At 42.8% G+C, this 16,757-nt stretch overlaps 2 protein-coding genes across 4 annotated transcripts in view; one reads left to right on the forward strand and one right to left on the reverse strand.

Moving 5' to 3' along the window:
- The window catches only part of LOC128738030 (rap guanine nucleotide exchange factor 4), a 268,496-nt gene that overhangs the window by 197,380 nt on the left and 54,359 nt on the right, over positions 1-16,757 (reverse strand). For 2 of the 3 annotated variants that reach the window (XM_053832842.1, XM_053832843.1), the window contains exon 1: positions 14,145-14,472. The exons of the other annotated variant lie outside the window; for it this stretch is intronic. The gene's annotated coding sequence lies outside the window, so the exon portion shown is untranslated. Of the gene's footprint in view, positions 1-14,144; positions 14,473-16,757 lie in introns of those variants that run through there. 3 annotated transcript variants of the gene reach the window in all.
- LOC128736711 (uncharacterized) lies at positions 4,023-4,550 on the forward strand. Its single transcript, XM_053831199.1, has one exon. It carries the CDS (start codon positions 4,023-4,025, stop codon positions 4,548-4,550), a length of 528 nt encoding a protein of 175 aa, XP_053687174.1.

Consider the following 16,757-nt stretch of genomic DNA (forward strand, 5'->3'; position numbering starts at 1 on the left):
TGACCCAATTCTGTACTTCTTGACTTCTGTACCTGCTTGCTGCGCCACCGTTCGCCTCTTCGTGCCTGATCCCTTGTCTCGACCTACCACACCGCAATCGGCTGATGATTTGTCAACGTCAAGCTGTGTGATCGCACCGTTGACTGTTTACTATCAAAACGTAGGCGGGATGCGTACGAAAACAAATGACTTTTTCCTAACGACTGCTTCTTGTGACTATGACGTTATCGTGCTTACCGAAACGTGGCTTCAGAGTGATGTGAAAAATGCTGAACTGTCATCCAACTACAATATCTTCCGTTGTGACCAAAGCAACGAGGAGGAGGAACGTTCATCGCTGTAAAGAATACGTTCTCATGTACCTCCGTACGTCTAAATGATTGCGACTCGCTTGAACAAGTCGTTATCAAACTTTCCATCCCGACCAAATCTGTCTACGTGTGTGGAATCTACCTGCGACCCAATAGTGAACCCAATTGATACATCGCGCATTCCAACTGTGTGCAGCAAATCGTGAGTAAAGCAACCTGCAACGATTCCGTGCTAGTAGTCAGTGACTACAATCTACCTCGCTTGACATGGTCTTACGATCTCGATGTGGATTCTTTTATAGCGTTAAATGCCTCCTCTGAGCACGAGCTTGTATATGATTGCTAGTGGATTACAACAAATATGCAACGTACGTAACACGAACGATCGGATTCTAGACTTGCCTTTTGTAAGTAACAGCAGCGAAGTCGAATTGATCGAAGCGCCGTTCTCGATTTTATCTTCCGACCGTCACCATAAGCCGTTCGTTCTTCGCATAACTGTACAATGTCCATCGCAGAATCTACATAGAATATCGACAGATCGAGATCTTGACTTCAACCGCTGTAACTATGAAGCCGTTATCGCTGAACTAGGCTTATTGAACTGGGATGAACTTGTTTACGGTGCAGATACTAATAGAGCAGTTAACATTTTCTATGAAGCGGTGTTCAAAATTGTTAGCAGATACACGCCTTTTCGCAGGACCTGCAGTCAACGTTCTCACAATCATCCGTGGTGGAACGCCGCACTTCGAAACCGTCGTAATGTCCTTCGCAAGGCACGCCGCCGTTTTCTACGCAATCGCACCGTGGAAAATAGGATTACCCTTCGAAGGCTCGAGGCAGATTACGAAGAATGCATATCATCTACTTTCCGTGAGTATATCTTTCGTATTGAAGATGAGGTTAAGTCAGATCCTATTTCTTTCTGGCGCTTTTTCTCGATACCGCTGGAAATGTCTTTCGATGGTAATACGAGTAAGGAAGCCGAAGGTTCCGTTGAACTTTTCGCCGCTTTTTTTTAAATCAGTCTACAGCGTTCACTCTCCGCCTGTTTCCCCGGAGTTGTTGAATTCTCTGTCATTGCACGATATACACCAACCAACTCGTTACCAACTCGCTGAAGTCACTTGACCTGTCCAAAGGTCCTGGATCGTCGTTGCGCTGATGTGCTTGGACCACCAGTCTGCCGCATTTTTTACCTGTCGCTATCGGAGAATGTCTTTCCGGAAGCATGGAAGCTATCTACTGTTACGCCTATTTTAAGAGCCGGAAATGCCCACGACGTTAAAAATTACCGACCGAATTCGATACTCGGTTGTCTGGCAAAAACGCTCGAACTTCTGATCCACGAGAAATTGTATTCTGCTGCTAAACCCATAATAAGTGAATACCAACACGGCTTAGTGAAAAATCACTCTACCATGTAACAGGTCCGCCTTTTCGCTACCCGATTAATAAGCGAGTGGCTTAAGCGCCACTCTCCGAAGGAGAGACCACCCACCGAGACTAACGGTTGCCCAGCCTGAGACCCTCGCAGGGAGAGGTTCACTTTATCCCGAGTTCGGGAAGGGAAGCGGGTTGGCAGACTTAAACACGTGACGCTATACTCCGTATGGCTACGTCACAAAACTTTACCTACGATACAGACCTGGCACTTAAGAACAGCAGCGTTCGAATTCGCAGAGACAGACAAATGAACGGAGAATTCTCATCACTGGCCGAGTCCAGTTTTCCACCTAGAAGTGACCGCAAAATGATTGGAGAGAGTCCTTGGCTGATTTCGGAGTCAGCCGCCCCAGTAGAATATACGCAAAAACTAAAAGGAAACGAAAAACCGAACACATGAAGAAAATCCCTTTCAACCCGACTGCATGGATGTTCGTCGCATGAACTTAAATGCTCGTTTCTATCGTACTACGGCAGTATATTCTCGGCGTTAACAATATCAGTTGATACACTATTGGCATTTTGTGTTTCCACATATCATTTGCTCGATCGATTTACTTTTTCCACTTGCCTAGGCCTAATCATTTCTATCTTCTAATCTTTCCCATTCATTCCCTACTCGCTAGCGGTGTGTGCAAGAAAAAAACAGAACGTACGTTCACTGTGCGGGGTGGTGGGTTGCTATCAACCGGCTGCTGTTGGTTTGGTTAGGGTCTCGACCCTATTCAAGTCACATGCGCATGGACAATAGAAATATAAAAGTACTCACTCAATACCCGGGGTTTACATGAGGTTTACCGTTGCTGCTTAGTGGTCCATGAGGTTTCTAACAAAATGGCTGGGCCGCCATCACTATCCTGGGCAATACGCGATCTATCTGATCCGCGCCACGCGGATCCCGAAAATGACTCTCCTGCTGCGGACGACGCACGGCATGCGAACTTGGCTGCTTTCTACTCGACGCTAGTAGTCTCACTCGATGCTAGTTGTTGGGTGCTGCCGATTGCTGTTCGGCCAGCCTATCCCGTTCAGGGCGCAAAGTGACGACGCTGCCCTCGTCCGGCGTTGTAGCGGGCCGGGAAAACTTGGAGCTGACGGTGGGGCCAGGAGCAGTCGATGACAATGTTGCAGGGTGCCGATGATGTGTTCCGTGGCGAATCTATCATCCGAAATTTAAAAGAAAACCACACGCAATTTTACGCACACCGCCTTTTGGCAAAAATAGGTGCCCTACCTCTCGCAGCACACTTGCAGGCACGAACTGCGGTCGCACACGGGTAGCACTTTTTACAGAGGAACGTTCTATCACTGCCTATCTATGGGAAAGGGAAAAACTGCTTATCTGGCTAGAAAAAAGATATCTTCATGCGTTTCACTACCTTTGCTTTCAAATCACGTCGCGAGTTAACTTTACGGACAACTCCTGCCTCTTCCACAGGTCAGATCAAAGTGAAAGATCAGGACAAGGTGATCCTCAGATAACCGTCCTTGATCGAAACCTGCCTAACGAAATTCTTTATCGCTGTGTTCGAAAGTACGAAGTTGCATTTTCGGTTAAAGTGATCTTCTTCTAGCGCACGGCTTGCATCTTGCCAACCCGACCAACCCCCCAAGGTTAGAGAGCAAAGTGAAACACTCTCCCGACTGCGGGCGGGTCATCAGCCTTTATCGACAGGTCAACCTCCTCGATCGAGTTAGCGATGATAGGCAAATTAGGCAATGTAAGCGAGCGTCTGGGATATCATTCTGATAGCAGCACGTATGCAAATTTGATTTGATTTTGTGAGTCGGCGCGCGGTACCGCCGACCACAGATTTTTATTGAAAATTTACTTGAAAAAGTAACGATATGAAAAATGAACTAATATCTAAATTTACAAATAATACTAATAATACTACTGATGGGATGTTGGCGATTATTAAATTAATTCTAATAACTTTATACAATTCTAATAACTTTATACACGAATCTTATGGCATATACCAGCACTCTCAACTCTAGCTTAGAGAAGCGCTGTCAAGTGGACAGCATTTACGTGGATTTTGCTAAAGCATTCGATAAGGTGCCCCACGAATTAACACTGAAAAAGTTGGAAAAGCTAGGTTTTCCTCACTGGCTCATCTCATGGGTGCAATCATACCTATCGGACAGATCTGCTATCGTGAAACTAGGATCGGTCGAGTCAGGCAGTTTTTCAACTCCATCTGGTGTGCCGCAAGGTAGTCATCTTGGGCCCTTAATTTTCATTTTATTCGTAACGATATGAGCTACCGATTTAACTCTCAGCATCTCATGTACGCTGAGGACATGAAAATATACCGGACCATTAGCTCGCTGATCGACTGCGCTGCTTTGCAGCAAGATTTTGACACTGTAGCCAGTTGGTGTGTCTTAAATGGCATGGAAATGAACGGGACGAAGTGCAAAATAATAAGTTTTACGAAAGCGCAAACCCATCTGAACTATAACTACGAAGTAAACGGTCTCAGCCTGGATCGTGTTACGTCGATAAACGACTTGGGAGTAACAATGAACAGCAAGCTTTGTTTTAACGAGCACATCACTGCGACAACCTCCAAAACATTCGCCGTGCTCGGGTTTATCCGTCGTAATGCCCGTGAATTCCACGACGTGTACGCCCTGAAGACACTGTACTGCTCACTTGTGAAGAGCATCCTTGAATACGCTGTACAAGTCTGGACACCTTATCATGCAAGCCAGATCGCTCGCATCGAAAGGGTTCAACAGCTGTTTCGTTCGTTTTGCGCTTCGACGACTGCCCTGGAATGAACCACAGAGATTGCCGCCTTACGAACAGCGATGCCTACTGATAAGACGGGATCCTTTGCACCAGCGACGCGTATACCTGCAGAGAATGTTTGCCTTTGATATATTGACCAACGAACCGGATTGACCGCCCAGACCTTCTACGACTGGCAAACTTTTTCGTTCCAGCGCGTCGCTCTCACCAACGTTTGTTATTCCTAACTGTTAGATATAGAACAGTGTTTGGTGTAAACCATCCGCTGGAGAAGTATTTTAGTCTGCTGAATAATTTAGATGTGTTTAATTTTCATGTTAGTAGACATCGTTTTAAAAGTAGTGTAAGACAATTAATTTAGATATATGTTTCAGTCTGTACAGTATTCACTGAAGATGCAGTAAATAAATAAATAAATAAATAAATAGTGTTGTTGTCCGCGGTATTCAGCGATCCAAAATACAGTACCACCTCGCTAATTCGACAAATTCATCGAATGTGGATTCGATAATTCGGCAATCAAACTGCTGTCAGTAGGGGTTTGAAATGTCGTGTTGTTTACATCGTAAACACGTAAACATCTACAGAAAGTTTCAAAAAGATTTGTCATAAATACGCAATAAATTTGTTTTATACTACCAAGTAATGCCAAATTACTTGGTAAAATACTTTGTTCTTGGTAAAATACTTAATACCAAATCGATAAAATACTACTACTTGGTCAGCTTAGAAATAAGTGCTAGTTCAGTAACCTATTGAGGCTGTAATTTTCAACTTTTTAGTTAAAATTTGGCAATTCGACAGTTATTTCTCCTTGAGTGGTTAAAATCAGTTCAGAATGCGCACCATTTCATATTTTGACAGATTGATAGTCGTTTTACTCAATGAGAGCGGATAAGGTGAGGATGAAGATATGTTTCTGTAATAGAGACGAACATAACCTCGCTTCTTTGACGTCTACCGGTGGTTTGTTTACATGGACTTAGTGAATATTGCTTAAGGCTTTAACGGGAAGGTAGAAAAGCACAAAAACTGCCATTCCAAGTAGTTTGGAGGGCGACATCGCTGGACAATACGCTTTTAAGTCGTTTAATTCCGATTTATGCATGTCACGTTTGCAAAATTCGACTAACAAATGGTAAACAAACCACGAGTGGATGTCAAATGGGTGAATCGCGTTCATTCGTGACGTCACCTTGGAAAACCTTATAGCGAATTTGTTTATTCAACTCGGGTTGGAACTGGATGAATTTTTGGTGTTCAGATGCTCCTAACGGGTGGCAACTAAAATTTTGGATTTTTTTCGAGGTCCGTATGCACAATAACAAACGAGCTCAGGGAGAAATGAGAGTGTGTATGTGTTAGCTCTTTTACTCTTCTTTCTGCCAGTATTTTTAACGTAGGACTATGTCTTACGGTAAGGTTTGGCCTGGTAGGCACTTTTCTCGAAAAGTGGTCAGGTTTTGAACGCTAGCGGTTTCCGGATTTTCAATATTTTTACCAATCAATCGGAACATCTTCTAAGAATTGGCTCATATGATGAACGCTATTATTTCGTAAGTGTACACTATTGACAAACTAAAAATAATGAAGCATTGTCCAACTAGAAATCCTCGCATCCTGATTGGTCGAAGAAAAGACGTCATCATGGTTTGGACGTGTTTTTTTGCAGAAAAAGTGACAGAAACTCATCGTCCCAAAAAGTCTAAGATTCTTTACGGCGCTTAGGCCTATACCGATTTTATATCTGTGCTTGGGAAGTACCTCATAGTGCAAAACCACCCCTCTTCTTTAACCGATGATATCGTTTAAACATCAAACCTAGTCCAATGTGAAGTCCTGAAGGTAAAAATTTTTTTAAAGTATAAAACCACCCCTTTTCTTCAACCGCCTTCAACATTTAAGATTGAATTCAGTCCAAATTGATGTCCTGAAGGCGAAACGTTATCGAAAATTGAGCGGTCATCCTTTCCTTTTGCCAAATTGTACCCATAAAGGTACTGCAAGAATTTGTTCGAAACTGTTGTCTTGCATTTGTGCATGTGACGTGACGTAGAATTCTCAAAGCGAGGAAAATCAGCGACTCTCTCATCCGAGAATAGTTTTGAACGTTTCATTAGCTGCTTTGCATCAGTTAGTTGCTAGCAATTCTTTACGTAATTTCCATAGTCAAGCATTATATTTAGATTAAATTCTTTTGAAAATGATGGACAAGACAAGTCAGGAGGGACCCGCAGTGATGCTAATGTTTATTTGACTGTCAACTCAATAAAAATCTGTTGCACAAATCGAAACACTCTTCCTCACCTGTAAATAACTCATTGTCTAGAATTACAGCAATGATTCGCTAATTAAGGGTTCGTTAATTGGGCGGTTTGTTAGGTGTTCGCTAGTTGGGCCATGCTCCAACTAAAAAGCAGTTGAATGTCAAAATTCTATCGAATTTTCGAGTTTAGAATTTTCTATCAACTGTCAGTTGGCTCAATTAGCGAATCACAATTCGATAGCTGGAGTGCAGTCGTGACTCAATTATCGAATTTAGGCTGTATTACTATCGAACTGTCAAAAATAACTATGTTTCAGAGCAGGATTATTCGTCCAGAGGTGAAAATTTCCACTGACCTGTCAAATTTGAACTAAAGGTTCAAATTTAATTTTTTTATTAGCATTAGCGAGATCCGGGTAATCGAAGGTAGCGTCGGAAGGACTTTGGTTAATCCTCTAAAACGCACGGGCAATGATACATATCCCAGACTCTCGTGGATAGTCTTATCGGCGGTCACAATTTTCAGCGGGCTGACCTGGAGTGCTAACCCGTTCCGTTCAGCAATGTCAGGTATATTAGTTACACTGACACTCGCTCCGGAATCTAATAGCGCATCGAACTCCTCGTCGAAAATCTGTACGGTGATGTGTGGGCAGCTTCCCGTTTGGACACGAACCTCGCACACCTTCTGAAAGGGATCTTCATACTCATGGGGAACATTTTTATCACCAGGAATGCTATCGCTCCCTCTCTCGCATTCCCGCCTTAGTTTCCCGATCCTCTATTCATTCCGACCGTTCCGGTTCGCGGATGACTATCACAATTCGTCGATACGGCTCCAGGATTTCCGCATATATAGCAGAAAATTCGCTTCTCTTCCATGCACTGCCTCCACACATGTCCGTTTTTACGACAGTTCCAACATAATGGACCTGAACGCTCGGCTACGCGTTCCAGCGGCTGTCGTGAGGAGTTTGCGTGAGTTTTCGGCACGTCGGTCGATTTCTTCTGCTGACTCTCTTTACGACCAACAAAATTCACTTCTTCTGGCTTCGAGTAAGACTCGTAAGAGTCGGCATTTTCCCTCTCCACCTCAATCTGGTGGATTCGGTTCGGTGGTCGCGACGGTCCTTCTCTTGGTTGCCGGAACACGGGATCATGTGCATCAATGCGGTACGCGTAGAACTCTAGCTTTCGCAAAGTTCGAACCGCTTCGCTTGGTAATGTGGACGCATGTTGTCCCATATCACCTCGAACAAACGGTGCTGGTCTAATGGTGTAGTCAACAGTTTGTTTAGCCGCTCTATTTCCATCTTGAATGAAAGGAAAGTCTCGTTTCGGTGCTGTTTGCGATCGTAAATACGTTGCCTAGTCCCTTGATCCTTGTTGGGGTTACCGTACATGTACCGTAACCTTTCCTCAAAGTCCTCCCAAGTGAGGAACTCGTCGGAATAGCACAGATACCAGCCATAGGCTTCCCCTCTAAGGATCGTATGGATTCGTTGCAGGAGCACGTCTTTCGCAATACGGTCCATGTGGGCTAGGCGGCAGACTTTGTGCAGGAAATCCTCTAACGAGCGTTGTCGACTATCTCCGCTGTACGTCAGATGCCACTTTTCCATCCGACGGTCTGCGTCCCGAATCTCCTCGTCACTGATCCGCCGCTGGTTTCGACCATGGTGTCTACCTCGACGGTAGAACACTTCGTGGTCTTCCTCGTGGCTGTCATTATCACTAGACTCCCAGTCCTCCTGTTCAAATGCAGCGCGACGGTCGCGATTCCTACCAGCGGGTTGCGTGGTATGACGGTTTCTATTGAACCGGTCGGGAGAGGCGAAACGTTCATCGTGCGAGAAATCTGCGCGCTGGAAGCGATCAAACCTACCACGAGTCCATCTGCTTCGATCTGGTTCCTCCGCCCGTGATAGAGGAAAATTGGCCGAATGCCTTTCCCGTGACATCTTTCCTGCGTTCCTAGACTCTGGTAAATAGTTGTCCGAGACCGTTCGATTTACTCGCGGAAGTTCATTCCGACTTGCCGGTCCTTGGCGTGATCCTTCAATCCGTGCCTTCGCTAACTCCCTTTCTAGACACTCTATTCGCTTCAATAATGCCTGATGATCTTCTGGCCGTTCTGGTGTCGCAGTATGATCCCGGTTTACCTTAGGCTGCTTCGGAACTGCACCTTGCGAACTATCTCGTCTTGCTGAATCGCTGTTCGCCGGCTGCAAACCATCTTCTACCTGTCCACCTACGGCACCATCATCACCATTACCTAAGTCGTCCGAGAAGTTTCGTCGTGCGTCCATCGCCCTTGTCCGACCCTGTCTCTCGTCGGAAGTTTTCTTGCCATTAGATCTGCTCAACATCTCTCGGACAAATTCGTTCAATTCCCGTTTCATCTTCTCTGAATTCGTATCCGAGGCTTGGCATCGAGCAATTCGCGTAGCGTAATGCTTCAGCCGGGATATAACTCTTTCATCACTGCCACGCTCCAACCTTCTGCTTAAATCGTCAACCTTACCCGCAATATAGTCGAATTCCTGCTCCACCGTATACGGAGATGGGTAGTCTCTCTTCTCAAGAATATCTTCATGGAACAGATTGCGTAGAAGGCGATATTTAGCCTCTGGCTCACTGGTCAATTCCCCCGTCTTGCCCCGGATTAACAACTCGTAATCAACCTCCTCATTCGTGAGGTGGTCGGCATGCGGAAATCTGTTCGACATGGCGACAGTATCCATTTAAATTTAAAAAAATAATGATAATAAATATATATTTACAGTAGCACGACAAACACAATACACCAAGCAATATATACAAATAAGCAATATAAAAAAAAAACAAATAATAATTCTCTAATAATATTAAACTAAAGAAATTTTTTGTGTGAACCTATTCTACTAACTACGTATCCGAAATAATTTTAGTTTCCCAAAAAAAACGTGGCCCCACGTTGGGCGCCAAAATGAAGCCTCCAGAAGTACGACCAACTCAGTCCGCGATCCGTTCCCCAGAATCTCTAGGCAAGTGACTTAAGCGCCACCTCGTTAGAGGGCCACTTGCCAAGTGAAGGCTTGCCCGGCCAGAAACTCCGCCTCAGGGCGGGTCAGTTCAACAACTAAGGGAACAAAAAGGCGGACGCATGCAACCAAAGGTGCTCACTCTACGCGTTTTCAAGAAGCCTAACCACAGAAACTCGCTATCCGAAATCCTCAATCCACACACCGACTCGTACCTTTTTCCTCACTGGCCCAACTCTGAATAACCAGATTACTGGCCAATGTAGGAAATCGGAGTGCGGGGACTGTATTACCAAGCAGTCCACTTGGAGTACCAAACACAACTCTAAAATTTACGCGATTCGTGAGACACCTTCAGAATACCTAAATTATACTAAATGACACTCCATAAACAGACTTTAACTTAGGGAAACGCAAACTAGATTTAACATTTATTCTATTTTTTTACAAACATTTAACTATACCTAGGTTTTTGAGCCACTCTACTCTTCTATATTGCGTGGGTGGAATCTGCCCTAAAGCTTCTTTCGGGTTTGGGGATTGGCTAAGCTTTCATTATATCACCTGCGCAGGGTTTGAACTTTACTTACGGCGGCCGTTCATAATCTCCATCCGCAACGTTGCAAAGCAGCAGAATGTTGCGCGATGAGCATCAAGCGCACATAATCGGTACAGCAGCTGCGAAATGGGCGTATCTACAAAATGGCGTCCTAAACGCTTAGTCCTCGTGCTTAGAGATTCCGTCTAGCGAATCGCGAATGAGAGGCTCTAAGAAAGAGTAAAATTGGAAAACTCGGCTAACTTGTATGCAAGGAACCAATACATACGCGTAACCAACTAACCATAATTTCTAGTATACCATGCTTTATTTGCTAACTTAACGAAGATACAGCAAAGGGCCAATCTAATCAACCTGCTTGCTACAGTAATCGAGTCGTCGGATTACGGGAGGATACTGTACACGAATTCATCTACCACTTCTAGTTCGTCGCCCCCAACGGTTACCGTCCGTGAGAGGCGCACGTTTGTTTCCTTTAAGTCTCTTCCTTTCATGTATTTGGCTTTCGAAGCATTTATTTTTAGCATGATGAGATGAGACTGAAACACACCACTCGATCTAATGTAGCTCTGATCTGTTGCGTTAGTTTATCTGGAAAACCGTGTTCGTGCATTAGCCACCATAACTGATCTCGATCGACTGTATCGCATGCTGCTTTGAAATCAATAAGGACGTGATTCATGAGCAAATTTCTACAAGATCTGACGAATGCTGAAAATTTAATCCGTAGTGACGTGAACCCCCATGAAGCTCGCTTGATAATTCCCTCTGAAACTTTGTACTATCGGTGACAGCTGGCGTAACTGAGATCTGAGAGAGTATCTTATAGGCGGCTTTTACTAGCGTTATGCCACGATAGTTGCAGCAGCCCAGCCGATTACCCTTTTAATAACGGTCTAAGGCTTATAGATCTTGCCGTTGACAGAGAAATGGTCTGAATATTCGGAAACATACCTAGAGGCATCCAATTGGAGACTATAGGCCTAGCCACCAACACAGGAAGTAGGCAATTAGTGAGCTGAAAAACGGTAAAACTGCTGGGAAGGATGATATCACGGTTGAATTTCTAAAAGTGGGATGTGAGCGGCTATACCAAAGAATCCACTGGATTATTGTTTGTCTTTCGTCGGTGAGTATCAAACTGATTTTCGTGAGGGTCACTCTAATACGGATCAGATGTGCAGGGTAAACAGTTACTAGACAAATTTCAGCAGTGGAACTTGCAGACTCACCATCTGTTTGTGGACTTTAAGGCGGCGTGCGATTCAGTCAAACGAAATAAACTGTGGCAGATAACCCAAGTAGCACACGTTGTCACAATTGAGTCGCAGCGGCTGATATGCGACAAATTTAAATGTAAAACTTCGGTTACAGTAACCTAAAATATAACAGTTGTGTAACCGAAATAGCGCAACTTATGTAACAAAATATGGTTACATTAACAGTTACTCAATAACCAATATGTAACATGTATAGTTACAAAATGGTTACTATTGAAGTTACACATAAACTGTGAATTTACTTTCAATTGGTGGCAAATTAGTTATCTTGAAACTTTTATTGCATAGCGAAAACAATGCAGCAGGTTTATTATTTCAATCTATGGCTATTAACGTCAAGCAGTAAATTTAACTGTTGAATATAGAAGAGTGTATAAATTTCGCTTGTTATTTCAACACAAATTTTAATGCAGCTTCAAATTTATGGTGAAATGCATGATTCTAGCTTTGAAAAATTCACGCGCTTTTATTTAATCTAGCTTTTCGTTACTTACTTCTTTGAAAAATTGATTTTTTGTAAAACAAATATGTACAAATATAAAAACTTTAATTTGAATTTTCTGATTTTTTAAATTTAGTCTTAGCAATAATGAATTAGTGGAGCATTCGCCTAGAAATCATTAAAAAACAAATTGTTTTCGCTATCACTTAGTAAAATTCATAGCCATTTTGCCTTTGGTTGTAACTACTACACCATCGTCCTTGAAGTTTTGTATCGTTTTCGGTATATTACATGAAATGATTTTAAGCAGACATTATTCATAGATATCGGGAAAAGGTGTTTTTAGTGATTGTTGTGAAAAGATGTGTTAATTTAATATCAAAGAATAGTTTCAGTTTGAATAAAACAGTTTACCAGCAGTGTTAATCATAGAAGGTTACATTTCAGTTACATTCTAGATGCACGTAACCTTAGCCTTCGACCTGGTTACGCTATCGGTTACGGTATCAAATCTGTTGTGGTCACTTATTTCTTATGTCGTCATATCTAAGTTACACTGTAACCTATTTTCATTGCCGGTTTCGTTTCGATGTAACTTGATCGTTTTGACGTTTGAGAATAATCAAAATTTGTTTACTTAATACCAATAATGTCTGTGCGGAGATGATTCCAAGTACCATCAATTTAGTAAGTAAACGCATTTACAAGAGCATTTACAACCCGTGTACCAATTGTTTATCTATACCATTAGTAAAATTCTTGAGATCTAGTCTTTGCTTAATCCGTTGTGTTTACAAGGAACAGTGAACAAGTTGTTGCGAAAATGTTACTAGCCGACTTTTTTTGACTTCGTAACTGCTCGTAACGGAAAATTAACTGTTTTGCGACCAGCAAGTTGAAGACAGTTTGGAAAAAGGTTTCATTTGTGTCACTTGATAACTATTTGGTAACTCGTAACTGAAAGGTGACTGTTTTTCGACGGCCAAGGTGTTGACAGTTCGAAAAAAAGGTTTCAATTTGGTCATTTGGTAACTACCTGCTAACTTTTTGAGATTTTTGTCACCACAAAACTAAAAAGTAACTATTTTTAATTTTATGTAACCTAACTCGTTACAAGTATCCTAAATGTAACTGCTGTGCAACCTTTTTGTATTTTTTTATTTTTATGATTAGTTACAAGTGCTACTTGGGAATGTTAGAACATGGTTTTCCGACAAAACTAGTTAAGCTGATTCGTGTGACGCTGAATAGGTCAAAATCATGCATCACTATAGCGGTTGAGACCTCATCCGATATCATCAGAATCAAACGTAGAGCAGTGGAAGAAATCTGTAGGCTTTTTAAATGGAAAGCAGCGAGATTGGGAGTTGGGACTAACCATTAACAGCATAAAAATGAAGTACAAGGTTGCTCTTAGGGAACGTGGTAGTTCAAATGGTGTTGGTGCCGAGGTGGAGCCGGATAGTGTACAATAAGAAGTTGTGGAAAAATTTGCGGATTTACTTTGGTATGCTCGTGACATTTGACAATGATGTAAGCCGCGAAGTAAAACGACAAACTGCCGCTGCGTATCGGGTTTTCTACGGATTACATGTCCAGCTAAAGTCCCGTAGTTTGCAAACCTGCATTCTATAGAAGACTAATCCTCCCGGTTGCCCTTTACGAACATGAATCATGGACGCTGACGGAAGCTGATCGTTGAGTGCTTGCAGTTTTTTAACGTAAAATTTTGGGTTCGATACTTGACGGAAAAATGGTAAATGGACTTTGGCGAAGATGCATGAACCACGAGCTTGATCTAGTATACAAATATGCTAATATAGTTAAGGTAGTACAATGTAGCAAACTGCGGTGGGCTGGGCACGTGGTCAGAATGGCCGATGAAAGAGTAACCCAAACTATTTTCAGCAAAGAACCAGCAAGAGACCGTAGACTGCGGGGCAGACCCCACATCAGATGGATTCACCAAAGCACTGAAGAAGGCTGTAAGTAACAGTTTGAAATTTGTATCCGCGGAGTATTTGTGTTACTGGATAATTTGAATCTTACTTACTTTTGGGTTTTTGGTTATGTAACAGAAAAAATCGGAAAACTTTTTCTTTAACTCGCATTCGGGATTCTGCTAAGACGCTCACCGTAATAGCTTTTAATTAGTAACTTATTATTTTCAAAAGGTAAATTGGTTAATTTTAATTACTCTTTATTATGATTTTTACTGCAATTAATCCGTTTGAACAGAAGCACAAAAGAATTTTGTCTCTAATCTGTGTGTAGAGTGATAAAAGAAAATCCATAAAAATAATCACAAGGCTATAGTTTCAAACTTGCCAATACCCTGTTCTTGCATTATCACTAAACGGAATCGGTAACTGTACTCTTATCTAGGTAATATGATGATAACAGCTTCACCGTACGGGGCTGTTTGTTTGTTCTGACTCTGCAAACATCATATGTATTTGCGCATCTACAAAGAGAGTGCAAGGCGATCACCCAATGAATGCAATATAGGTGAATGTCAATATTAGACTGCATAAGATTACCGCTCTCATTATGACTTTAGTTTAAAACATTTCGCAATCTTACAAGTTGGTGCCTCCTCCTTCTTCTTCGATCAATGCGCTTGTCAAATTCAAATTCCAGCACACAGCCGTGACACTGACGGCCAAATGTTTCCATAGAGATGATGCTGATGATCCATTGATGATGATGAAAAATGAATAATTTATTGGTTCTCCATTTACTGAAGCATTGTCATTTTGGAGACAGTTTGTGATGATGAACATTTTGAAACATAAAAGCGCTTTCAAATTGGTTTGAATTGGAACTCTGACATGACAGTATTGACAGCTGAAATGTTAGCTATACAAGCCAGGTTGGAAAGGTTGTTCAATCTACCGTTTCAAGCCGAAACAGAAAATCTAAAATGGAATCTAAACTCTTTCCACTATTTTAAATTTGAATAAAAATTAGAGCATAATTTGTATTCGTCATCTCCGGAGACACATTGTACGTAATGATATAAACGACTTTCGGATGCAAATTTTGCTGGCCAGAAATGTACGGTACGGACAGGTTCAGTCCGCTCGTGCTTGAGAGTGACAGAACAGCATCCCGGCTGCAGCTGAGGCGTGTGATATTTATTATCCTTCATGATAAGCATACCTCAAGCACACACACATACACACAAGTGCTCTCCGGAATGGAATTTTCATAGCGAAATTGCAGCCCGTCATCAGACTGACTATTTGTACCTGCCATATCGCCGTCGTTTTTGGGCTATGTTGACATCGGCCACGCCGCGGTAAACCACAGTCGGTCGGAGTCGGTCGGTATACGATCTTGTGAGCTTTACGCTTCACAAGGTACAACAGGCTGCATGTTCACTGTGAGCTGTTGCTGTTGTAGCACAGTCGTGTGATGCATGTTTGTTATTTATAATATCACAGAAAATGGATTTTCTCCTCGAAGGGGAATGTGGTCTTTACGTTTATGTTGCTGTCGACGGTGTTGGCCAACTTAAGCCAGCGGAATGGTATCTCGCAGGCTTTGCGCCGTGGAGCGAGCAATTTTATGGGACATCAGACACTCAATTAACTAAGAGTCGAGCGACCTCTAGGCTGCAAATAACCTGTTTGGAGGATCCAGCCCAGTCACGTAGCTTGCCAAGTAATTACATTCTACCGAGAAATTGGAGCAATTCCCATACTAAAACTTGCTTTATTTATGGACGTTGAAATCTGTTCACCAAAGCTCAGCTATATTACTGATATTAGGAAAAATTAAAATGGAAAAGAATCTTCCCGTACATTCCATTCCAAAAAACTGACACACTGACCAGTTATCAGGCAAAGCAATTTGCTCTCTGTGTTAAACATTTAATTACTGACCACCTAACCCTGCTCTGGAGCACCGCGCAGAAGCTCGTACCTCCGGTTATTAGTTCATCAAAACGGTTCTGCTGCTTTACTGCAGCTCTCTAACGTGATTCGTTCGGCTCCGGATCTTGGATCAGCATGACACACCACCCGGTAGATATAGGAAAGAGATCTGCCTCGTGTCAGGTTAGCCAGGTGCCAGCCACCAGCAGCTAACCATAGAAGCAGGGTACATATAAGAAATCAATATATCCATGCTCGGCAGATAAACATCGGCCAACCGTGAAGACAAGTTTCCGAGCGAGCGAAAAATAGCAATCACCAATCGCCAATTATCAGCTCTTCCATTGCTGGTTCGCCAAACCATCGAAAACAAGGTGGTGAGGTGGGGCTTCAATATCCTGACCGCCGGCCGTACATCGTTTCGAAGCGGGACTCCCAGAACCATCCATCCTAAGTACCTTTCATAACAGCTAAGTACAGCCCAAAAAAAAAAGTTTTCTTTAGGAGCGTAATATTTTGATCGCAGCATGAATGAACCTGCCGAAGCCGAGCAAGCTGCCCTGGGCTCACCACCGCTAAACGGTTCCCTGCTAAGGTAAACGGAAGAAGATTACTCGCTGTTGATAAATAATTAATGTGTAAGAATCAACAGTTGGGCTAGCTCCCAGAATCTACAGCCCGCGGAAGAAGTGTAAACAGCTTTGGGTGTTCTGCTTTCATTCTTTCCGTTTTACCATATAGCCGTACCAACATGTACCTATAGCCGGCTAAGCAGCCAGTGTATAGTT

Source organism: Sabethes cyaneus, chromosome 2, assembly GCF_943734655.1.
Source record: "Sabethes cyaneus chromosome 2, idSabCyanKW18_F2, whole genome shotgun sequence".
Taxonomy (NCBI): Eukaryota; Metazoa; Arthropoda; class Insecta; order Diptera; family Culicidae; genus Sabethes; species Sabethes cyaneus.

Coding starts and splice junctions, on each gene's coding strand:
- LOC128736711 (XM_053831199.1), top strand. CDS start 4,023: ATGAGCTACCGATTTAACTCTCAGCATCTCATGTACGCTGAGGACATG.